General features: G+C 40.2%; 1 protein-coding gene across 1 annotated transcript in view; it reads left to right on the forward strand.

Annotated features, from left to right (window-relative positions):
* cdh23 (cadherin-related 23) overlaps positions 1-25955 on the forward strand; it is a 255286-nt gene that overhangs the window by 161880 nt on the left and 67451 nt on the right. The window contains exons 14-22 of the mRNA XM_079559815.1: positions 4444-4508; positions 4945-5182; positions 8795-8900; positions 10052-10179; positions 14560-14632; positions 16258-16374; positions 17632-17744; positions 19501-19608; positions 24782-24971. Of these exons, the coding sequence (XP_079415941.1) occupies positions 4444-4508; positions 4945-5182; positions 8795-8900; positions 10052-10179; positions 14560-14632; positions 16258-16374; positions 17632-17744; positions 19501-19608; positions 24782-24971 (1138 nt within the window). The remainder of the gene's footprint in view (positions 1-4443; positions 4509-4944; positions 5183-8794; positions 8901-10051; positions 10180-14559; positions 14633-16257; positions 16375-17631; positions 17745-19500; positions 19609-24781; positions 24972-25955) is intronic.

The raw sequence follows: 25955 nt of genomic DNA on the forward strand, positions 1-25955 counted from the left end.
GAGAAATGATGCGAGGAAAAAACAGGCCAGTGTTGAGCTAATAAACCGGTGCTGGCAATTAGCTTATTAAAACGGCTGCAGTTTGGGAGGTACTTACACCGTGACGACATCCATACAGTTCAGTTCACACACATCTCCACAAACATTCCCTCTCAAAAAAACAACTTTCTCTTTCCTCTTAACCCCCCCACCTAAACCGAGCACATTCCAGTTCGGCTTTACCCAAATCTAAAAGTGTAATGCCTCATTTGAAAGCTAAGGCCTACAAAAGTTGATCCTAACTCGTCACGTTTTTGTCACCTGTCGTTGTTGCTGCTTCTCTGGTACGTTTTTGCCGCTCTTTTGTTGCATCTTTGTTGCTTTTTTTTTTCACTTTTTGTGTTTTATGTCACATCACTTTTTTTGTTGCTTTTCTGTCGTGTGTTTGTCACGTTTTTGACGCTTTTTTATTTTGCTGTTGCTTTTCCGTTACGTTTTTGTTGCCTTCTCGTCACTTTTGTGTCTTTTTTTTGTCTCTTTTCTGTCTTTTTTGTCAATTCTTTTGTCTTTTTTGTCTCTTTTTTGTCTCTTTTTGGTCTCTTTCTGTCTGTTCTTTTGTCTTTTTTGTCTCTTTCTGTCTTTTTTGTCAATTCTTTTGTCTTTTTTGTCTCTTTTTTGTCTCTTTCTGTCTTTTTTGTCAATTATTTTGTCTTTTTTGTCTCTTTCTGTCTGTTCTTTTGTCTTTTTTGTCTCTTTTTTGTCTCTTTCTGTCTGTTCTTTTGTCTTTTTTGTCTCTTTTTTGTCTCTTTCTGTCTGTTCTTTTGTCTTTTTTTGTCTCTTTTTTGTCTCTTTCTGTCTGTTCTTTTCTCTTTGTCTCTTTTTTGTCTCTTTCTGTCTGTTCTTTTCTCTTTGTCTCTTTTTTGTCTTTTTTGTCTCTCATTGTAAATTTTTGGTCGCTTTTTTGTCACCTTCCTGTCAGATTTTTGTCACACTTTTGTAGCGTTTTTATCCTTCTTATTTTGAGCGCCTTCTTCCAGACACTTTTAGATTTTGGTAACGCCAAACTGGAGAAAATGTCCTCACTTACGATGGGGGTTAACCTCTTAACCTCCACCGTAACCTCTTAACTCCAATCTAAACTGAGCGCCTTTTCTTCAGTTCAGCTTTACCCAAATCTAAAAGGTTACAGCCTATAGGCCAGTGTAGTGCCTCATTTGAAAGCTAAGACCTACAAAACTGATCTAAACGGATCTTTTTCCTTGCGCTGTTGCCCACGTTATCACTTTTTTGTGGGTTTTTAGTTCCTTTTTTTGTCCTATTTTTATCGCTCTGTTGTGGCTTTTTTGTTCTGTTTTTGTCACATTCTGGACACTTTTTCCATCGCTTTTTTTTGCCACTTTTTATTGGCCCTTTTGTGACTTTTCCAATGTTTTTTTGTTGTGTTTCATCCTCGTTTTAGTCTTTTTTTGTTGCTATATTGACGCTTTTTGCCTTTAGCTCTGGGTAATGAAAAACTGGGGGGAAAGTGCTCAGTTCAGGTGAGGGTTAAGAGGTTAATCAGAATTTAGATTTAAAAATAAGCTATACAATCTTTAAAACTATAAGGCTTTAAGTGCATGCATAAAGAAGATTAAAAATACATACATTAAAAAAAGTAAAATATGATGTAAACGACAACAATTCTTTGGCAACAATCTGACACACTGCTTTTTTTATAAGCTGCAACAGTGTTGGGAAGTGGGAAGGACGGTTCTCAAGCTGTCTCCAAATGTAGCAGAGCTCACATGTTATTTTCATTAATTAGTCACACACAATTAATCACACACATACAGTATGTTTGATGTATTCATTATAAAGCAAATTAGTGCAGTGATGGTGGATTTGAAAGGAAAAAAGCACAAATAAAGTCACAGCGTGTTTACTTACAAAATACTTTAACAATTATAATTAGTGAGTTGATGATAGAGAATCCTTTGCCAGTACTTGACATATTTCAGTGTGTTTATGCTCTTCTAAAGGAATTATGCTGGGATTTAGTAAGATCGAGCTGAGTAATATTTAATCAGAAACATTCTGTTTTTTTTTGCAATAACGCAAAAACGAAATATATTGCAACAAAGCCTAAGTCCTCCATCAGCCAGAAATGTTCATGGCTTTCATTCTACAGCCTAAAATCTATTTGTGTTGTGCCTTTAGATACTCTAAAAGTCTAGTTTTAGTCGCTTTTAATTTGCTACTCTTTGCTATAGCGTCAAAGTGATGCACCAAAATATCTCAGGAAATATCATGTCGCATTTCTTCCCTTTATTTTGTAGAGCCATATTTCTTACCTAACATGCAAGTTGCATCATTCCGCTGCTACTTTTCAACCAAGTTTGTTCCGTTCCCTGACAAACGAAGAGAGACACAGTCATCACAATAGCCCTACAAAACCGCGATGCACATGCAGTTGTTCCTTATGTCGAACATGCCGTGTTGTAGAGAACACAGATGCTGGTGGAGGGGGGTAATAGGGTCGGTCCTGGGGCATCAGTGAATCAGTGACCAGCGCGAGGTTGACAGAGCGCGCCGCAGACACGTCCACCGACTGTAGAGCCACTCAAGTGAAACTCTATTACAACAGCCTCTCCAGCCGCGATCCATCAGACCCATGCACCAAAAACACCACAGCCAGGGCAGAGAGGAGGAGAGAAATGGAGGGATAGACTGAAAAAGGGAGAGAGGGGAAAGTGTGAACCTCCACTTTGCTGGACTTGTGTCACTGAGGCCGACCAGCCGTGGGACACACTGGAGGAGTTTCAGCACTTGTTCATTTGTGGCGGCCTCTCTGCGGACACAAGCGCACGTTAGACCATGTATGTGTGGGTCCTAACCTCTCGTTTGAACAATCTTTTTGAGGGTCTCGCGGCAAGCTTGTGGTTTCTCATCGGGTCTCGCACTTGTCAGATTGGTTTAGTCTGTGGTTTGAGACAAGTGTGAGATTATTATGTGGGAAAAATGTCCTTTTGTCTGTGGTCTTTGCTCTTGGTGCCATTTCAAAATCCTCGTGTGGCCCAGGCTTTAATGGGCAATGTTTTTTTAGTGTTGAAAATGTATCACCTAAGGTTAGATAGCGATGGTAATTTATTTTTAAAAAGACAGAAAGTTTGAGTGCTGTTGGCTCATTAACTTACAGGTTTGGGCCGTTAGACATGGATGACATGTCTGTTGATAAGAGACCATTTAATTAGCAATCTTTTTGTCTCTTCTAAACTTATGACAGCACTGTTTCGGTCATGCGAGTGATAAAAATGCATGTGTTGTCAATTGAAGTGTAATCAGCGCCTCAGCAGAGCGTTGAGGTGTTGAGGTGTTGAAGTAAAAACACTGACGATCTGATGACACTGATCATCTTAAGGTCCAAGTCTTGACAGTTCATGACCCGTTAATTCACACATTCATAACACAAACAAAAGGCCCAAAGCTAAAAATATTTGAAAAGTGTCATTTTTTTTTTTATACATTGTTTTATTTTTGAGTTCGTGAATCATCTCTGGATCTTTATACATGTAATTTGGTTCAAACTAGAAGTACTGTCTCTACCACAAGGCTGTTTATTGATGTAATATAATATAATAATAACAGCGCTAACATAGCTTAACCTAATACACCACATCCTGCTTCTTACACTCACAAATAAACAGGAAGAAGGAAATGAAGGGAAATAGGAATTCGCTGTCTGGGGCATTCATGAGTGTTTTCCATTGTATACAGTATCTTTGGTGGCACAAAGCAGCAGGTGCCACCAGAGGTTCACAGTGTCACACAATTACTTAACAGATGAGCATCAGTAAAGTTGTCATCTTTGAGTGATTCATCCATATCATCATCTAAAAATACACGGCAGTTCATTGTCTTCAATGACTTTGAGCTGTGAGCGCCGTGGCAGAAATCAGAATAAATCTATTATAAATCAGTAACTTGTATTATGTACTTTTGTCACCATGCCTTGGAGTGAACTTGCATGCAAAAGTTTTGCGCACACTGTGTCTCTGAGGGAATTGCAGCTGCTGATCCAATGAAGGTCTGAAAACTATTTTAGACATTCATACATTTATTTTTCATTAACTTTGTCTTATTATTTTATAGCTCGAAATGTTCAATGTACATTTTTTTTTTTTAAATAAATGTAATGTCACTGTCACAAGCCTCAAGAATCAATTTACTCCATGGAAATACTTGACACAAATTTTACAGACCATAAAGCAAGGTATTATCAAGTACTTTCCTCATTACTTTACAGACCAATTGATGCATTGTTTTGCTTATAAATGCAAATATGCTGTACCCTATATCTAATAGTTATATAAATAGGCCTATTCTTACAATATAGTGAATCACCAAGAAACATAAGTCCAAGCCAGAAGTGAAAGCTGTTGCCGTCGTCGTGTTTTAAATGGAAACTTCCTCCTCCTCTGTGTGCAGGCTACAGATGGCGACGACGGGACTTTTGGGGTTGTGCGTTTCTTCTTCAGCGACGATCCGGATCAGTAAGACCAACAAACTCTCTGTCTCTCTTTACTCATAACTTTAAAAAGTACACATTCATGTTTAATTTATTATTTCAAATCCTTGTACACTTTGTGCCTGAGAGCTGCACCACATCAGCAGTTTTGGTGCCTCTGTGTTTACCTATACTTTTTGGAAAAAACACTTCTTTAGAAACATCTCTCACTTGCTCTTCAAAGGTTTAGAGCTGTAATGAGGACTGATGCCTTTTGATTTGTCACATTTTAAAACAAATCCTACTGCATTTTTGTGCCAAATCCTTCTGATAAAACACCATCCTTGAAAATATGAATTAAACAAATCCTTAACTGATTGAAGAAAACTGCCCACTCACAATATGGTTACAATAACTGATGCATTGCACATACATTGTGATTGTTACAATCATCATCTATTCTGTAACTATTTTCCTCTTAGTTTCTCCTTGGACCCAGAGACCGGCTGGGTGACTCTTCAGGCCGGTCTGGACTATGAGCTTATGAGGCGGTTCACTCTGACCGTTTTGGCGCGGGACGGGGGAGGCGAGGTGACCACGGGACGGATCCGGATCAACGTCCTGGACATCAACGACAACGCGCCGCTGTTTCAGAAGGAGATGTACGTGGGCTCCCTGAGAGAGAACGAGGAGGCCATCATCCCTGTGGCCCGAGTCAGGGTGAGCACACGTCATCATCTGGAGATGATAAAATTTCACTCAGTGCCATTAATGCTAAGCAGAAACTTCCATTGACATTTTAATTATTTATTTTCTCTTTTTCCCTATAAGAGAACCCATAAAGTTTGGGGTCACTTAAAATGTCCTTATTTTTTATAGTAAAGCTCTGCTTCTTTCAATGAGGATAGCATTAAATTAATCAGAAATATAGACATTGTTAATGCCTATTCTAGCTGGAAATAGGTGATTTTTAATGGAATACCTACTGTAGGTGTGCAGGGACACATTTTTGGCAACCATCGCTCCATTTTGTTAGCTAATCGTGCTAGAAGGTAATTGATGATTAGATAACCCTCGTGCATTTATGCTAGCACTGCTGAAAACTGAGAAGCTGTAGAACTGACCTTGGTGACCCAAAACTTATGACCAGTAGTGTAAATGTGTTTAATTTATTCAAATAAAAAAACATTTGCTGTTTGACCCTTTGATAGTGTCTAACAACAGTAAATTGTGTTGATGTGTAACTAAGCATTGATAAGATACTATAAAATACTATTGAAACAATATACCAGCAGTTGCTTTTCTCCCCGAGATCCTCAGAAAATGGTTTTGAGACTCACTTTTTGGTCCTAACATCCCAATTGAAAACCACCCACTTAAACCTTTGTATTATTTTTGAAATTGTGAATCATCAATGTTCTGTTGTTTGGTGATGGTTATGCTGCCTGATTGTTTTCTTGTTCTCGCATTCATTTGTGCTTAATTATTTTACTGAGGCTTTCCGCCTCAACTAAAGGTGTTTTCCAGTTTACTAAATGCAGAGCTGACACTTGGACTGAGCCCCTAAAAAGGACCACACTCAAACTCACATTTATTTCCCCATTGGCAATTCACATTCACCAGCCACCTGCTTGACCTGAACATGTATTTCTGGTTGGACCCAGAGCGCCCGAGACAGTTGCACAAGTAAAACCTGCATAAATCTGAAAAAAAAAACACCGCCCTGAACTATCTTGTATGCGAATAGTTATGGGCCTATATTTTGCAAAATGTTTTTTTTGTGCTTTTAACCATGTTATAATGTTATAGCTTCTTTTATAAGATATCTGGACTGGTGTTTTGTTTCTTTCGTGCACATTTCAGTAATGCTGAATGTTTCTACCGCACTCAAAATGTCTACCCACACTTCGGTAAACATCACATGAAGGAATAGAAGTTTCTCAGAGTTTTTTAGATTCGACACCTTCACTCAACTTGTTCTGATCTGGTCCATGGTCAAACTCTCTTCCTTGTGCAGATTTGCCATGTTTGCCGTCGTAAGTTGAATAAAGCATAATATAGGACTTGATGCTGAAACCCTTTTAACCAGCTCAAGCTGCCTTTGGGCTGTGTTTTGTTTCATCACCTCCAACAATCGAGCGGACAGTGTACTTTGATTGCGTTTCTTTCACTTTCTTTGTCGATGTTACTGTAATTTTGAGGCGATATGTTTGTGTGCACTTTATCCTGGAGGAACTGGCCAGGCTTTGTGAGTTGGCCATCAGTCACTGCCACAGAAAAAGCCAAAGCGCGCCGGCACAATGGTAACTAATGGCTCGGTGTTCCCTTTGATTGCTCCCTGGGCAGAGGAACTATTGCGCACCTTGTGGGGGTAAAGCTGTGGCGGTGTCCTTTTACATCGTGGGGCTTTTTGGAGCTGATGGCTGGCCTCAACGCTTGGCTCGCTATGTTAGATTAGTCTGTGCTAAACCCTAAACTGATATTAATACAGCGGCCAGGAGGAATGGGGAAACTCATAGTGTGTGTCAGCAATAGAGAGTGCACAAAGTTATATGCAATATGACCGGAAAGAGGGTAAGAAAATCAGTACAGGAATGACATTACAGGTGACTGTAACAGGTCTCCAGGCCGTGGCCACAGGAGGCTACTGTAAAGCGGGAACAGGTGAAGTCTAAGTCGACTGTTCCTGTTCATGGAAGGAATTTTTTCTTCACAAAAATCACTTCTTTAAAGGGGCTATACGGAGTTTAAAAATGTAAATGTAAAAACTAAGTATTTTCCTCCCCCTCCAGCCATGTCCTAATGTGTAGAATGAGCCCAGACCTATTCACCTCAACTGCCTCTAAAATCCTGCACTGTCACTCAAAAAGTTGTTACTTCGAGTCCGAAGTGCCGTCACGCACAAGCTTAATATAGAAGCTGCAGTTACGCATAAGACCTGAGGTGGCAGTAACGAGTCTAGTCAATTTAACTCCAAGCCATCATTTTTCTTAAGCTAAATTTTAACCTCACTGTCCTCAAAAGAGTTGGCTTTTTTGAGGTGGAGGTGAACAGCAGACTGTGGGCCGGTTATGCTTTTCCTGCGGTGTTGATAAAGTCTCCTCTGCAGCTGTTGTTTGGTTTCTCCTCCTTCTATTAGGAGAAACCAAACAACAGCTACATCTAGTCTGCAAGAGGAGCTTAAACTAAGTGTCACTGATGAGGCCTTTTGGATGAGAGGCGAAACACACTGCACTTCAATTACAGGGTACAGAAGATGAGTCAAGAACCTTCACTGACGATATTGCAGTGGTATATCAGTGATGGGGGAAGCCAGAGCATCCAAACTCCACATCCAAACTCCTCACTGACAGAAGAGTGAAAGCCATTCAGCCACCGTGCTAACTCAAAATGCCATGAAAGTTGATGCTGCTTGTTTTGACAAGTGTCTGAGTATACAGTGCACTCTCGTCTGTTGCGCATGGCGCTGCATTGTATGTTTGTAATGTCATGCTTGATCACTCAGTGCACAGAACTTTTGAAAGCATTTTATGCATCTAACAAAAAAAGTATTTGGAGTTTCTATTCCTGCTGCTCTATTTTGCCTCCTAAGTTCTAACAAAAATCTCTCTCATAAACCCTTTTCAATCTCCCCTGACTTTGTTTTCCCTTACCCCTTTTGCCACTCATCTAGCCTATTTGATTTCGCTGGCCCCGACTCCTCTAACCTTCCTGAGTTGTAAACGCCTGTCTGAAATAATACCGTTTGTTGAAGTCTGATTTGTGCCGACAGTGCGGTGGAAACACTCACAGCTTGGAACAAAGGTATTGCTTACTCAACACTTTTGGCATCAAATCAAAGAGTAGCCGATTTATAGAGAGATTCAACTTAAGTATTTTTGACAACCTGTCCAGCCTGTAATGATGCCAGGGAGGCCTCGTAGACTCCAGGAGATTTATCTTGAAGTTGTTGCCAGTTCCTAAATAATGAGTGGGTGTCATTGTTGTTGATGGTGTTTTGTGGATTAGCCGGAGTTTCATCTGTCCTCTGTTTGCTTTAGCCTGTCATAGCTCGGTTGGTGTTCCTCCAATGTTGACGGTAGGAGCGCTAACAGCCAGGAATTAGCTTTAGACTGTCCCATAAGACTCAATCACTGACTGACACCATCCTGGCATTAGCGCACATGCTCACAAACTCGACACACAAAAACATACATCAACTACTACTTTGTATGGGAAACTTCTTTAACAGCTGTCCCACTTAAAACTTGCTATGTCTCTGTGGACTTTGGCCTGTCATCGAGGTTTCGGATAAAGGGACAATGTCTAACTAAAGTGTCTGACCACCCACAGGCTACGGATGACGACTCTCCGCCAAACAACTTCTTGACGTACACCATGACTTCCATCTCAGCTTTCCGCAGTTACTTCAGCATCATAATGGTGGAGGGCTTTGCAGGTGAGCGTGCACAATAATCAGCACAGCCTTTGGAGGGAGTGTGATATAGTGGTGAGCATTATTTACTTTGATCAATTCTGTATACAAACTTTGAAAAGTAACCATAGATTTTTTTTCAGCTTTCAGGAACACAGAGAGGGAGTTTGTTAAATTAACTATTAATCGTGATCCAAACTCATTCCTAACATTCCTAATGAATCTCTATAACACCATGATTCTTCAGGGGGTTGATGAGCAATACTAGAAACAGCCTGTTAATATCACATCAGTGCTATTACTTGTTTTGCATTAGCTGAATGATAAAACTGTTGCTTTTCTCCCACAAATACATACTGCAAGGGAAAGCCATTTTCAATTAACCAGGAGTGAAAACTCTGGTACAGCCCCTTTAAATTACATTGCAACATGCAGGATCAAAATATAACTGGACCTTGGAACTTGGACGTCGCAAAATAGGTACATGTATACAAAAGATTTTGGCAAATTAAGAAGTTAGAACAACTTTAAATTAAAACCACTAGACTAAAAGCAGACTCGGGGCGTGTTGGCATGGCTACAGGAATACATTAAGTCAAAATGAAGTGAGAGAAAATACTGAAATGTGCCTTTTTGTGAAATGCTCTTCTTGTGTGTAACAGTTTGTGTGACACAATTTAGCAGTAGCCCAACTCCTTTTGAAATTGGACGCAGAGTCAGGTGTAGCGTCCGAGCTCTAGTTTATTGAATACAACTCCAAAACAGAAAAGAAAGCGAAGGCGCTTAGCATGACTGATAGCTCAAAATCAATCACAACATGAAAATTAGCGAATTTCACAAAAGCAATAGTAATCCTCATCAAATAAGGCACAAATAATTATCTTCAAACATGTGTAAAGCAAACTTGCAGACGGTGAGGTAGAAGGCACACAACACAGGGCAGATGGCAATGGATGGACTTGTGGCACAAGTTGGCCTACCCGTCTAAACTTCCTGTTTACAACTGCCTTCAAAATAAAGGCCTGAATGAAGAAATGAATGCAAATCAATGCTGCACTATATGCTACAATAAAATCGACAATTTTAGGGGCAGAACACACTTTTCACAATGTTTCTCTGGGTTAAACTATAAACAAATGTGTTAATGAGTTATTTCTGTCTGTCCTCCGTCACAGTGATCAGTGTGATAAAGCCTCTGGATTATGAGAAGATTCCCAATGGGGTCATCCACATCACAGTGATGGCCAAAGACGGAGGAAGCCCGCCCCTCAACAGCACCGTCCTGGTCGTAGTGGAAGTCATTGTGAGTAGAAGAGTTTTACATCATAACAAAATATTTTTTTAAAAGTCAGTCTGGTCATCTGAACTGAGTAGTTAACATGTTTCCCCACATCAGTTCTGTTAAGGAAACATGAAAAGCCCATACCAGGGTGTGAAAGCTTATTGTATACGAGGTTAAAAGTTTGTTTTTTTTGGTCCACGTGATCTGCTGACCCCATGACACCACATAAGATATTTTAATGCGCTTAGCAACAGCTACCTGAAGGTTTTCTTATCTTAAATTACATAAACATATATTACTTTTTTGTGAACCTTTGCAGAGATGGACAATGTTACGACCTATGAAAACTGAGATAGATTAAATGGGTGAAAAAGCAGTTTGGATGGACATATCAGTGCATCTCACTGTGCATACTCTGATTTAACCTGCATCATAATATCCTCTGCAACAGGAAATATTCATCTGGCCTTGACGACAGCAGGACTCCCTATATCTTTGCCTTCCACCATGAGCCCACATACGGTTAGAGTATATCCTCCCAGCCTGAGTTATTATGAGTACCCTGTGATCCATGTCTGCACACAGCTTTGTTTGCAGGTTTATCACACTCTGTGCTGCTATCTGCACTTGGCGTTCGCTCGCTTTTGTCAGCCTTATCTCCGAATGTCTTATTTAAACTCTTGTGCAAAGTCGCTGCAGTTTGAGAAGCAGCGACACCAGTTCAGATGCATTTTATGGTTGGGAAATTAGTAGCTGGAAACTTTGAAACGGATCTAGCTGTGGGCGTTTTGACTTTGAGCATATTTTGAATGAAACGGCCACACTTTAGAGCAATAACTGAGATAAATCAATGAGTTACCCTGGATGTATTACTAGTATTGGTAGCAAATTGTCCACTTCTAAAAATCTCCGTAAATAAAGCATTTAAAGGAGACATATTATGCAGCGCTGCTCTTTTGAGCTTTTCGCCATGTAATAACATTGACTTTCTAACATTGCATAAAAGTGAAAGCATTTTGTGTCACGCGGCGTTCCCATTGACCAGCAAAGGGTGCTCCAGGCCACTTCGAAATCCTCTCCAGCCCAGTTTCTCACTCAGGACTAGTTTTGCCGTGTTTTCCCAGAGTAGCCTCAGCTACATTTTCATTTAGACAAAACAACATACCATTTATAGGCACAAACTGGAAGTCCCATAATGCACTTGTTCTTATTTACTCTACCTAAATCTTTTCCATTCCTCCTACACTATATAAAGTAAGTGCTTTATTTGTCGTTTTACAATTGCAAAACAAAAATTGCGTAGATCAAATGCAGGGTTTGTCCTGAGCCGCTGCAACTCTAAAGCTTGTACAATGCATTTTGATCCGATTCTGATTACATTTTGTGTCCAAAGACAAAATGAACTGTAGCGTGCATGTAAAGGTGATGGCTCTGATCACTGATGATAAAGGGGGATAAAAGTCTTGTGTAAAATGCAGTTGGCGGAGGAGAGAGATCAGATCTGTAACAAAGGAGCGCACCCAAGTATAATGCATGTTAGTGTAGGAAACCAATGGTTGGGTTTACAAATACAAACCTTGCAGAATAGGTTAATTCCTGGTGAAATTGAGATCACAGTCTGGAGATGGGCCCCTGGATGCTGCATTGTGGTTACGTATTGCCCCTGACTTGAGGCCATTGCGGAATTGAAGGACGCAAATACAAAGAACGTCTTCTATGGGGAAAGCAAAGTATACCGTAACTTTAGCTGCATAACGTAAGGGTGTTTGTTGGAAGCAAAATTATCTTCATTCCACTGTACACTGGAGGGCGGATATTTCGGCGATCCCTGAAGGGAAAGCTGTTCAGAGGATGCACCATCAAACATGCAAGAAAGCGTAAGAAATGAATGTGCTAATGCAGCTAAAAACTAAAGTAAGCGAACCATCAAAGAACACTGTTTATTCCAATCTGCTCTTCATTCACACCTATATTTGCATGACATCAAATCAACATAGTGTAGCAAAAGTTCTACCATTATGGCACAAACCTAAACTCAAATTTAGTTGATGCAAGAAAAACTAATACTTCACAACACAATTAATACATGAGAAATGCTGATCAAAGCTACTGTTTCTGGGTTAGGAAAATAATGTAGGCTTTGATTGTTTAAAAAGCTCTCTTGGTTCCTTTGAGCATTGATAATCAAAACACTAATGTGTGGATCTTTGTATTTGCTGTCCCCATAGGGAAAGTTGTCTTTTGCATTTGACTCAATCTTCAACCAATGCCTCGGGGGGAGGGGCGACCACATCTTGTGCCAGGTTTATGGTCAGGAAAACCAAGCTGGAGATTTTTTGGCTTCCTGTGCCTGTATTTTTGGTCCGTGGGGGGCAAATAGGAGCACTTAGTACATTGAATCTGGCACAATAAAGTAATTTGCACTCATTGAGAGTCAGGGCAACACTGTTTATACATTTGAACTATGATTAATAATAATGAATGTATTACCTTTTAAACTATGAAAATAAAGCACTTTTTTTACAATCTTCCTTAGTTTAAATGTCCACCTTTTATCTCCATTTATATTAATAGGCTCTTGACCTTTGCCGTGATAATGCAAATACAACAAAAACAGCAGCATAATAAGGAGAAGCCATATTAGACAAACAGCAGACCGATGTCCCCTGTTGTCCAGCCATTATACTCCTCACCTACTATTCATCAAAGAAACACAGCCCAAAGCACAATGAATGAATCCTGCTGGAGTATTTTTGGCACGTACATGTCTATCTATATCCCACGCCAGGGAGCAATACTGTGTAAAAGAATGAGTTGTATGCTGAATTGCGGCGTCCAATGGGGAGACATGTGCCTCCTTTGCTGTCCTCCATATTATTATAAGTCGCACCGCAGGGGTTTATCAGTCGCCCACGGTGTTAGCGCGACACAAAAGCCTTGCTCCAGTGTAAAACTCTGATAGATAAAAGGCACTGACTGTTGTTTAAGTGCTAACGTGTCACAGCGGAGCGCACAGTGGGGAGCGGCTGCGGCGAAAAGTCACGCAGCCGGATCAGTTGGTGTAATGAAGTGAGTGGGACGTGAAATACTGTATAAGGCAATGCACAGATCTTTAATTCATGCTAGAATACTGGATTTTCACACAAATTGTCCGATTTTTGGATCCAGGTTATTTCATGTAACTCTATAGCCAACAAAAGTTCTATATACTGAGGCAGGAAAGTATTTTGATAAACAGTATTATTGAAGAACTTCTAATGCTGAAGAAACTAATAGGCAGGTAGTACTTGGTTACATTTACTCATGTCATTGAGTAACTTTGAGTCCAAAAATGTATTGTTTATATGTCATTAATTGAGGGATACCCTTTTTTCCCAGTGTTGAATGGCTTAATTTACCAAGTAACGTATTTGTCTAAGCCAAGACATTGATTTATGTATTTGGCTGACATTAGTTATGTTTAGTCCACATTTACTTTGAAAGGACAGAACAATATTAGCCAAAGAAGGTTACATACCAAGTAAACTTTGTTGTTAGGTTTCACACTTTGCTGTAAGTGTGAATATATTTCCATGTTTAGTTTGCTATTTTCATTTCGTATAATATGTCTAATGAGCTCTTTGCTGTAGTTGCTTTTTCAATTAACTCACAATTATGTGATCGGAACTATGTGATACAACCAACAAAAATGCCATTAATAGTGAGGAGACGATTTACCTTTCTACCACAAGTGGGCAGTAAAGGAACAAAATTAGATTGTGCCCATCTAAAGATACAGGTTTATAAATACATTAAAACAAAACAAAGAAATGCATTATGGACCTTTTTTCATGTGCGTATTTTACCTTCCAGTGACCTCCCTGCTTTATGAGTGGTTAGCGTGGCACCTTTGCTTTGCACCACAGTGGCCTCTATGATGCTCCAGGATAAGACTGCCTGGTTGGTTTTCACTGCTGACGGACCCTCTCACCTGAAATCCTACAAAACAACTGGTCCTGGAGCATCAGAGAGGCCACTGTGATGGAAAGTAAAGGGGCCGTGCGCGCCAGTCATACAGCCATTGGATCACAGAAAGGTCAGCTACGCACAAAGATCAAGGGACTGTCTTGCATGAAAGTTGCATAATGCACCTTAAAGATTTGCAACTCAAGTGTTGGTCTGCGCACTTCCTTGCAAGAGTGATAAACATGTATTGCGCTGAAACCCTTTAATGTCAGGCTTACAGGACTCACGGGCTTCCTAAAGTCAGTGCTTTGTATTTCGACCCGAAAGTCATCACAGATCTGACAATTCCCCGCGATAAAGATTAGGCAGCACTAAAAAGGGATCTCTGACTCATTTGCACATCGCTGATGGCTCGACATAAAACTCAGACTGTTGCTGTGTGTTCTTTGCTTTTAGGATGAAAACGACAACCCACCTACTTTCAGCGAGCCGTCCTACATTGTGAGAATCCCTGAGAACATTAACGCTGGTGAGTCATTTTGTACTTATGGGGTTAGGGTTACGTCTCTGCATCTTGATACAACGAACCTGCAATTTACATACACTCCAAACTCATTCCGGTGCCCATAAATCACTCTATTTTCTCTATTTACCGACAAAACAAAAATGGCTTCTTTGGGGGTTGTTTCTTTATATTATTCCTTCCTGCTGCCCGACTTGTTTTGGTTTTGCATAATGTTTTAAACTGCTCAGCCCCAGAATGCAGCAGATTCAGTGACTACAAAGCCACACAAAAATTACCGCCAGTTTTATTCATTCTTATGCATTCAGCCGACTCTTTTATCCCAAACAATGGATTAATTTCAAGGCTCTAGAGGAAAATTACATATTTGACCGCCCCGTTCCTTTTTGAGATCCGACAGAAACTGGCCTCTTTGAATGTCTCGCACTGAGAGAGATTTTCAGCGGCTTGGACCATGGCTGGGTTTTAGGAGGAGGCGATGGGGACAGAGGGATCCGGGGCTGCAGGGCTAAGCTTTGGACCGGCCCCTTAGCTGCTCCCTCTAGTCTGTCATCTCTCTCCCTGTAGCTCTGCCTGTCTGGATATTGATCAGGACTGTGCCAAGAACGGGCCATGCCAAACAAGCTGATAATCCACTAATCCATAAACCCACTCACTGCCATGCCGTCAGTGCAGCAGTGGACGGGGGCGGTGAAGAAATTAGCCCGATAGATGCCGCTTCAGTTCAGCTAGTGGCATGTCTCTCAAAAAAAAAAGCTGTGTAAAATGTAGACCTTTCTCGGACATCGCTGTATTTGCATGCCACTGAGATACTAAGGAAGAGCAATGTGGAGTTTGTTTCTAAAACGTCTGCCGCCATTTATCTGCAAGTGAGCCTTCGTCGACATTCTGTTTACGGTACTCTGCTAATCCCATTTCAGGCGGGGTGTGGCACTGTGCATGATCAAATTGAAATCTCAAATTGAAATCTCTATTTAATTTGTCTCAATAAGCAAATTGCAAAGAGTGCAGCTATTTGGCCATATCACCTGGAAAATGCCTGATCTATGAAGCCAAGCAGCAATGGGCCTGGCTAGTACTTGGATGGGAGATCAGGTAGCCGGGGTGAGTGTTTTGTGAGTGGTTGGTTGGTGGTTGTCGGAGGCATTTGTGCAGCCACTCTACGCCAAGGCTTCCAGTGGCTACATACAAAGCGTGTAATCACAATGTAGGGTGTGAATGAAAAGTTGTCCCTTGTTAAGTGCTATACAAAACATTTCCCTTCTCTTTCCCCTATCTAGGGCACTGAATATTGAATATAGCGCTAAAATAGACTTTCTGTGAAACTTCTGGCCTTTGCGGTTTAGAGTTTGGACCTTTATGATCATGTTCTGTATAATCATTGTATTAAAGCTGCACTTTGCAAGATGGAGTCAGTGTCTTCTCATGAGACTAACTTCAAAAAGAATTAAGCCAGTGTTGGTTAAACTGTAGAAAATAATTCAAAAATCATCTTTTTTTTTTTGCTGTCTTGTATTTTTTCAGCACTTTTTCTCTCTTTCACTCTCATGGCTTGGTCTCATTTCTTTCATTTCTGTCTTTTTCTCATTGTGAAAGTTGTAACTTTCGCCCCCTCTCTCTCTCTCACTCAGGGGCGACTGTGCTGCTGGTGAATGCGACTGATTTGGACGCCTCGCGGGAGTTTGGCCAGGCCTCACTCATCTACTCCCTGGAGGGCTCTACTCAGTTTCGGCTCAACTCTCGCTCAGGTCTGGGGCTGCTGCTGCGGGAATGCGCTGGCAAAGATTGCATATTTTACTGTGTCACTCGCACTATTGTGTATAATTTGTCTTTTTTATGTAATGCCATGCACTCTTTCTTGTTTTCTGCTGTTAAGAGCAGTGTTGGGAATGTTACTTTTTTAACAATAATTGGTTATAGTTACTTGTTAGTTCTCTGCAAAGTAACTGGTCACTGGACAAAGTAATTATTAAGCTACAACCAAATCTGCAAGGAAAAACTCACTCAAACGCTCTCGGAACCAGCGTTCAACTTTGAGTCCATCAGTCCACTGAATATTTTTCCAGTAGTGCAGCGGAGCATCCAAAAGCTCTTTCACAAACCAAAGTTGAACAGTTTGGGAGGAACACACAATGTCATGCATTGGTGGAAGACAAGTGGAACAGCAGAACATCAAAACCCTATCCCCACTGTGAAGTATGGAGCAGGGAAAATCATGATGTGGGGCTGTTTTGTTGCTTCAGGGTTTGGACAACATGATGTCATTAATAGAAAAATTAATTCACAAGATATTTAGCAAAAAAACCTTAGACATTCACAACATGCTTGGAATAAGTAAGTGAACCCCTGTATTAATTAGCTAGCTGATCCTTCTTTTGCAGCAATAATATCTCCTTTGCAAAAATGCTACAGTTTAGTGAGATTCAGGCGGTGTACTCACTTATTCCATGCTCTCCTGTGAATGTTTACATGGTGTGGCCAATAAAAATTTGATCAAATGTAAATGTTTGGGTGGTGTTAGTTTAAGCAGACACTGTTTAATCATTCCTGCAATATTGATGAAGATCAGACCACATCTAGTGACCAATTTAGGCAGAAATGTTAGAAATTCCAAACAATGTACTCGCTTTTTCTCACCACTGTACTAAACGCACAATGATATCAGAACATATCAAAAGCTAATGTCACCGCTTGTTGCGGCTCGTAAACAACGATATAGTGAAGCACACTTACTCACATTGCCGCTGACGTCTATAAACTCCACAAACAACGTTCCAGTTGACGATATTGGAAAATCCCTTCTCTACCACGACCAACTCAGTTTATTTGACACGTGACTTGAAACTCGTCCTTTGTTGGTGAACTTATGGACAAGTGAGACCAGTCACAGGCTAGTACCTTCTTTCCCTAATTAAATAGAAAATGAAATCTTTAACTCTCCAAAGTCAGAAATGATTCACTGAAGAGAAGGAGGATGTGAATAACTTGTCCCGCTGTGTTTTTAGGTGAGATCACGACCACAGCCCTCCTGGACCGCGAGCAGAAGGCCGAGTATATCCTCATCGTTCGAGCCGTGGACGGAGGAGTTGGGCCTCAGCAGAAAACCGGCATCGCCACGGTAACCCCCTCATCTGTCAATCATCCCTCTGCAGCCTGTCGGGTCCGATTATCCTCACTGCTAATGACTAAGACTCAATAGAAATAAATGTTCATGGTTCAACGTAATTATGCCAAGATACATATTCTATTATACTTTCCCATGCCTTATAAGCACAGCACACTCAGCCTGATGAAAAACATTTTACATACGTTCTACATCCAGTCCATCTACAGTTTTATTCAAATTGTATATAATTATAATTGCAAATGGTATCGATTGAGGCATTTTATAATTGCTCTAGGGCATTTTAACTTTCAAATGATTATATTTCTAAAGCAATATTTGAAACACCACAATTTCTATGTGTGGCCATCGCTCAATCATGGGTTGTTTTTTTTTTTTTTTTTTATTCTTTATTTTTCAAAAAGTGGGGCATAACAATATGTTAACAATAAGACATGTCCAGACATAATCCACTTTTCTTTTCTTTTTTGCACAAAAAGTAAAGGAAAAAAATAAATAAATAAATAAATAACAATAATTAAAAAATAATAATAATAACACTGAACAAGTAGGGAGAGATAAATAACCCGCATGCATAGATGGTCATAAGAGTATATATATATTTATATATATATTAAAGAAGAAAAAAAAAAATGCAGAAGGGGGATAAAAATAAAAAAATAAAATAAAATGATCTACATTCTAACCTCGACAAAATCTGGTCGTAAGGGCTGAATATATCTAACCCATTTGCTCCATAATTTGACAAAAGTATCCTTTTTAAGGCGAATTGAAAATGTAATAGATTCCATTATGTAAATCTCATTCACTATGTTTATACACTCCGACATCGTAGGGGGCCCGTGAAGGAGCCAGCATCTTGTTATCGCCTTTTTGGCTGCTACTGTCAAAATACTAAACAGGTATTTATCTTCATGTCCATGCATATTGTCAAAATTTGCCAAAAAAATTGTGGGAAACTGTAGTGGTATGTTATTGATCCTAAATATATTAGTTAAAGCTTTATGAAATTCAAGCCAAAAGGGTTTAATCTTTGGACAATCCCAAAATATATGCCAATGCCCTGCTTCCCGGGACCCACACAACCTCCAACAATTGGCTGTACCTGTGCCAAAGTGTACCTTTTGTCTTGGTGTTAGGAAAAAGCGCACCAAGCACTTCCAGCTAAACTCTCGCCATTTATGGGAATTTGTACATTTCCAAGAAGATTCAAATACATCAAACCATTCTTCATTAGATATTGAAAAATGACCTTCATTTTCCCATTTTTCTTTGATGTAGTCCGTAGAGTGAGACCTCTTTGTTAAAAACCCTTTATAATCATGGGTTGTTTATCATTAAATAAATCATAAATTAGGAAAACTCTTTTAATGGAGACGGCACTCTGGGACAAGAAGGTCATCCTCTAACCGAGGAGTTGGGTTCTCTGACAGTCTGATCCAGAACATACAGTAATGCTGTGATGTACCTGAGTAAGACTGTTCCATTTTACTGTATTATGTTACTGTACGGTAATTTGTGACTTTAAACCAGTTTTTTTAGGATGCTTTAAGAGATCAGGCTGAGAATCAACACCTATTTACTTTCTCTCACGACCAAAATCCTATTCCTCTATTAAGTCCTTGCTTGTAGTAAAAGCTTTGTGGTACTATAGTGACTTATAAATATGTGTACCTTATAAACTTGTACTGTGCGCAAGGAGCAACTTTATGTAAAATACCCTCAAGTAAAACATCTCTTCTTTGCACAGGTAAATATCACAGTCCTGGACATCAATGACAACGCCCCCAAGTGGCCAGACGAGCCGTACTTCGCCAATGTGGTGGAAAAGAGTCCGATAAACACTGACGTTATATCGGTGAGTTGGCTAATGCTCTGCTTATTTACCGCAACCAATGACAATGTAAAACCTTTATGCGTTGAAAATCGTTCCAAAATGTGACACTGATACAGTCAACGGGTGCTCTTAATCTGAAAAGAACTTATAAGCACATTTAACAGTGTATGCATTATTCATAATGATCTGCAGTCCCAAAAAAAAATGATGTAAAGTACTTAGTGAAGGTTAAATCTATGTGGCTTCTCATCCAGTATCTCCGCTCGCTTCACATAATTGCATAGGTCACCGCAAAGTAAACACAGTAATGTTAGCCCAAACCCGCCCGTTGTCCTGCTGGTGTCTTTGGCTGTGTGTTGTTGGTAATTAAGCCCTGATTGTCCATTAATTAAGGAGACGTCAGCGAGTTAAATTAAGGGAGTCCGACTGCTAATTAAAACGTAGCCCAGAGTCATATGCATAGACGATTATTCAGCTGCTAGCGAGGAAAGGAAGGAAGAGCAGATCTTTGGAAGCTACTTGCAGAAATTATCAAGGAGAGGAAAAGGGTAGGAGTGGATCTAGGTGTTAATGGATGTTAAATGCTGGGACAGATTCAATCTGTGTTAGTTTAAGAGGTCCTCCGGCCGACACAGACACTCGAGCAATGCATAGAGATTGTAACGCTTCTATTAAGCTGTTAGCTCTGGCTTTGGCACGTTTATTATGTGGCCACATTTTCAAGTTTATGTAAGGGATAATGTATAGAACGCTGGTCATTATCGGGAAAATAAGCACCGACAGGGCGAACCGGACCCCGACACGAAGCGGAGGGGTCTTGTTTCGCCCTGAACATTATCCCGCTTATTATACGGCCATTTGCCAACTGAACACACACAACATAAACTTTGTACACTTTTATGAAGGTCGAAAGGTTTATTTAATGACTTCCGCGACAAATAGTTCCCAAAAGTTTGCGCGTTGCTCGGCAACGTTTTGCTAGGCTAGAAGCAGCAAGGCTAGTAGCTAGCCTAGCTACTTAGTTGAAGGCGCAGTTGGAGGAATGGTGGCGAATCTCTGGGTAAGTTGAAAGTCAGACTCACGCTAACTTCACGAGCAATTCCCCCAACTTCTCTCGCAGTGACTGGGGATAGTGTCCGCTACTACGTACGCGCGGAGTGATATGAAAGCACGAACTCCGTTGCGATTGGCAGCGGTCATTATTTTTTTCAGAGGTCCTTTATCAGAAAATATGACCGGTAGAACGTTGGGAAATCCCATTCAAATCAACGGAGCGTTCTACTTACGTTGTGAAGAGCCGTATAATAATATTATTTAAATTGTCAAAACCTTTACTCTAGTGTTGTGGCGTAATTGTAGCCTTTGTGAATTGTAACTAGACCCATTGTTCTTGATACATTACAGTATTATTAACTGCTGACATTCAAAATGTATTCAAATAATATTATGGATGGAGATGAGTTCATGAATAGATGATCCGGTTGTTACTTGATGCTACATGTGTGATAGTTTCAATCTGTTTTAGCCCAAAAGTGTCCTGCATGGACAATATGCATGATATGCATTGTGATGGTGATGCTTCTTGTATCATTTCATTTCAGTAGAGCTTACTACTCCTTCCATGTGCCCACAATTCAATAGAACAATATAAAATGACACTCTGAGCTTGATTGACTAAGTAATTTGCTTAAAATTAGCACATGCCATTTTATAGTGTGTTGCACCAGATTTATCATTAGAAATGTGTTGGTGGTGCAAATCTGACATGTGAATGAGGCTGCGCTGTGGCCTTTAGTTAATGAGAGACCAAACTCTGAACTGTTTTTTACACCATTTTAGTCCACACTGTCAAAATATCAGGCTCTCTGTTTCTCAGTTTTCCAGTACTGTTGGTAAATTGGTAAAAAAGGGACTCACGATCTTGTCGCTAAATACTGGGACAGTTTCAGGGAGGTCCTCCTTGGTGCAGCCGTATGCATATACTTAAGTAATGCACAGTGACTGTGACTGTTCACCCCCACTGCACAGACACTGGGTGCCCCCCTTGAACCAGTTTTTCAATAAATTGGCCCACCCAGCCTTGCAGACCTGTAATTGCCCCCAGTCTCGCCCCGGTCCAGTCCTGCGTTTCCATGGAGACGAGAGGCAACCCGCTGCGTCCTACCTGGAGCTGTCCAGCGAGCCGGGGAATTTGTTTGCCGTGCCCAGAGCAGGGATCAGCCCTCTCAAATCTCCAAGCACCTCTATCCCACTGCAGGCATTTACATTGTACACTGCGCTGTCTGTAACATTTCAGGACAGGGCTCCAATAGAAAAAGGAGAGTTTAGTCAAGTGGTTCTCGGCCTTGACAAATGTTTGACCATTTTAAAACCATACTATTTGTATGCAGATGAGTCAATGCCAGCAGGTGGGTGAAAAAGCCAATAAACTCCATACACTGGTTTGAATAGGTGAAAATGTTTGCTTACCAGAGAGCAGCCCACTCACTGTCACCCACTGACATTTCATACTGTTATTGTGCACTTGGGCAAGACACTTCTGCTACCTTGTATGTGTGTGGCTTATGAAAGGCAGGTACTTTGAGGATCTCGTAAAGAGTGGTATAAATCTATTGTCCTTCTAAGTATATGGATTGCTGATTAAAAACTAGAATGTGACTACTTGATTAGAGCTAGACCTCGACCAAGCTAGTTTTACAGCAACTTAATGTTTTTTGTGCTTCACAATCTAAGAAAAAATTGCTTGATGCATTTATGCGATCAAGTGATAACTCAATCAAATTTAAACCAAAACTTGCAGGCTAATTGTATTTTTTATTTTCTTATCAAGTTTGTGTCAAACCAAGAGAAAATAATACTAAATCGAGAACAAAACAAGGCTAAAATTGATTTAAACGTTTTCTCTGCTTTAGGCTACTAGGCATTAAATCTTTGTATTTCCCAATGTAGATCCCCATGCCTTTACAATATACAGTATTGTGGTTTCTTAGGGAGAGTGTGTATCACCTAATGAAGTGAATACAAGAATTTTGAGATATATTGAGCAGCCCTACATTTCATCCACACATTTCTTTTTTCACATCCAAGTCCAGTTTCTACCTTTTGCAGATGCCATCTTGCAAAAAACTATGCCAACTTCAATTAAGTGCACCTTAATCTTATAACTATAGCTTTGTCAGTTCTATTCATAGGTTTGTTTTAAGGTGTGCTGACCTATATGCATGAAATTGCAGTAAATCAATAAGCCAGACTAGTTCTCTCACATCGTTAAGCTCCTTCAGGCATTTCCGCTACACACAGAGTACACGGTCTATAATACAGGATCCTTTATATCCGATAGTTCCTTTGCTATGGGCCAGAGTTCAATAGGAAAAAGGTTGATATACTTTCCCTTCTTCTAATGTGCTCTGTTCTGTAGCTTTCCTTGGGATTGATTATTTGGTCCGGCTTTGGTCAGTCTCCTCGCCACATCTTTTATCACACACCTTTGTCTTTGCGATCAATGCTTCCGCTAGACTCCCGCCTAACATGTCCCTTAATTATTAAACACCTGCAAAACCTTTGTTCCTCTAATGACCAATTAACCAGTTTCCAGCAATATTCAGTCAGGAATGTGAATAATTGATCAGCTCTTTAAAAATCCGCCGGAGTTTTTGCGGAGCTGGAGGCCTCATACATTCGTTATCCATCGGCACTTTGTGACAGAGGAAAGACGGGGCCATTTTTCTCTGTGTCTGATGGATGCAAGAGTGATTTCTGAAGGAGCTACAATCGCTCTAGGGCTGGGACTGGACTGGGCTGCTGCCTTTACATCAGCCATTACTGTGCTAAATTGTGGTAATTATCACTACTTTAACTGTGGCTGTGTCTGACCGTCCACCCCGCACTCATGAGCAGTGGTCCTCAAGCTGCGGTATATGTACCACTGGCTGTATTTGGATTTGTTCTTTTTTCCCTAAAGGGTCATCGGCATTTTAAGTTTAACCTCTTAATCGAGTGCATTTTCTCCCGTCCACTTTTACCCAAATCTAAAAGCATCTTGACTGGAGCTTAGAGCCTATAGGCCACCAGTTTTTGTCACATTTTGGAAGTGTTTGAAGTGTTTGGGTTTTTTTTTTTTTGCATTTTCGTAACATCAAATTTTTGTGACTTTTTTTTATAGCTTTCTTGTTATGTTTTGGTCACTTTTTGGTTGCTTTTTAATCTCTCTTTAGTCGTGTGTTTGCTTTTTCAGCACGTCTTTAGATTTAGGTAAAGCCAAACTGGAGAAAATGTGCTTTGTTCAGGTGGGGGTTGAGAGGTTAAATGGTTTACATATTTTATAGGTTGCTTGTTATTGCCCGCCTGGGTCATCAGTTTAACGTAACATAAGTAATATTAAAGGGACTATACGGAGTTTAAAAATGTTAAAATGATGTATTTTCCTCCCTCTACATGTTTCAGCCATGTCCTAATGTGTAGAATGAGCCCAGACCTATTTGCCACAACTGCCTCTAAAATCCTGCACTGTCACTCAAAAAGTTGTTAATTCGGGTCCGAAGTGCTGTCATGCACGAGCTGAATGTAGAACCTGCAGTTACACATAAGACCTGAGGTGGCAGTAGTGAGTATAAAATGACAAACTTGCATCTAGCCCTTTAAATAATGTTATGTTTTGTTAAGTCCAACCTTTGCTGTTCTAAGCAACTAATCAGAATCCCCCGGTGCCATAAGTTTGATCAATGAGTCGAGATTTCCTGTGAATGTTCCATTAGAGGGGAAGGGGAATTTTATAGACTGTCACTTTAAAGGCCCAATACTTGCTTTTTTTTTGTTTTTTTGTTTGTTTACAACAATGTAAGGGAGCGAAGTAAATGTTAGTTGTGCTCCAAACTCATTCCCTACCTTTCTAACATCCCAACTCTTCACAGGGATGAGTTTATTCAACTTTCACAACTTTTAGGGTCACTTTTCAGGGTCACAGTAATGCTAACATTAACTAGCCAGCAAGCTCAGGATTGATGAATATGTTTTATAATTACATGGACAGTCTGTTCTTACAAACCACTGCATATTCACGATAAAAAAAACAATCAATAATCCCTTGCAAATAAACGGGAAAAAGATAAGCTTTTTAGGCAACAAAAAGTAGTAATAATAAAAAGTAAAACTCTCAAGGATGACAAAACTAAAGCTCTTCCTCTGTTTCCTCCAGGTGCTCGCTTATGACCCCGACAACGGCGACAACGGGACAGTGGTGTACAGCATCAGCCCAGAAAACCCCTTTTACACCATCAACCGGAACAACGGGAAGATCCGCACCAGTGGAGTCACTCTGGACCGCGAGAGCGCCAACCCGAGAGACGCCGCACTCATGAGGACGATTATCATCTCAGCAGTCGACCGTAAGTGTTCAGGCAAATACGGGGCTTGACAAAATCACTGCGCAAATGTGCTCGTGTAATTGAAAAGATATGCTACGATTAGGCGTGATGTGGAGAACCACCTGACAGTTCTAGATCCTATTATGCCCAATATTTCGACTTTTTTTTTTCCCTATATTAACCTGTTTAACTTCCTTTGCATATGGATTTGGGGTGGCTTCAAAACTCTTTCTGCGCCCCATATTTTAGCTATGGACAATCCCTTCTCTATATCTACCAAACTATAGGATCATTGTATTGCATATTGTCAAATGATGTAGTTAACTTCTTAGTGCAAGACAACATTCATAATGCCAAGAGAAATACATAATTCATCACAGTAGCATTTTAAAATACCATCCTTACATTTTAGTTCCACCCTTGGTCCTTCTCTGCACCACTTTTGACAGATATCGACCATTGCAGACCAGGAAAACTACTTTTGGAGCCGCTCTGAGCCAGCTGTCTAGCCGCTACATTTGGACCCTTGTCAAAATCACTAATATTGCCCTCATTTTGCGTAGAATAACATTGCAAACCACTAAGAAATTATAAGAAATAGTGTATACTGCTAATAGTCTTCATGTACTTGTAATTGATGATGTCAGCGTAACCTACTTTTGTTTAGATTATGGACTAGTGTGTTATTGTACATGTTGGTGTCGTTGTTTTATGTGGACCCCAGGAAGAATAGTTATTGTCTCATTAGTTATAACTAATGGAGATCCATAATAAAGATAAAGATAAAGACATGGCAGTACACTGTTCTGTCCTCAGTGTTATGGGTTCAGTTTTGGCTCCAAAAAAGTAGCTGAATGTCTCTTTCCTTTCACTCTGTGCTGTGCTTTATAATTTAGCCTAGGAGGCAAAAATCTTGCAAAAATGAAAGCAAAAGATATTCTATTTGATTCACCTCGCAGTTAATGGTCATGATATTACACTTTGTTTGGTAAAATATACAAGCTA

The sequence above is a fragment of the Gobius niger genome (assembly GCF_951799975.1).
Source record: "Gobius niger genome assembly, chromosome: 7".
Taxonomy (NCBI): domain Eukaryota; kingdom Metazoa; phylum Chordata; class Actinopteri; order Gobiiformes; family Gobiidae; genus Gobius; species Gobius niger.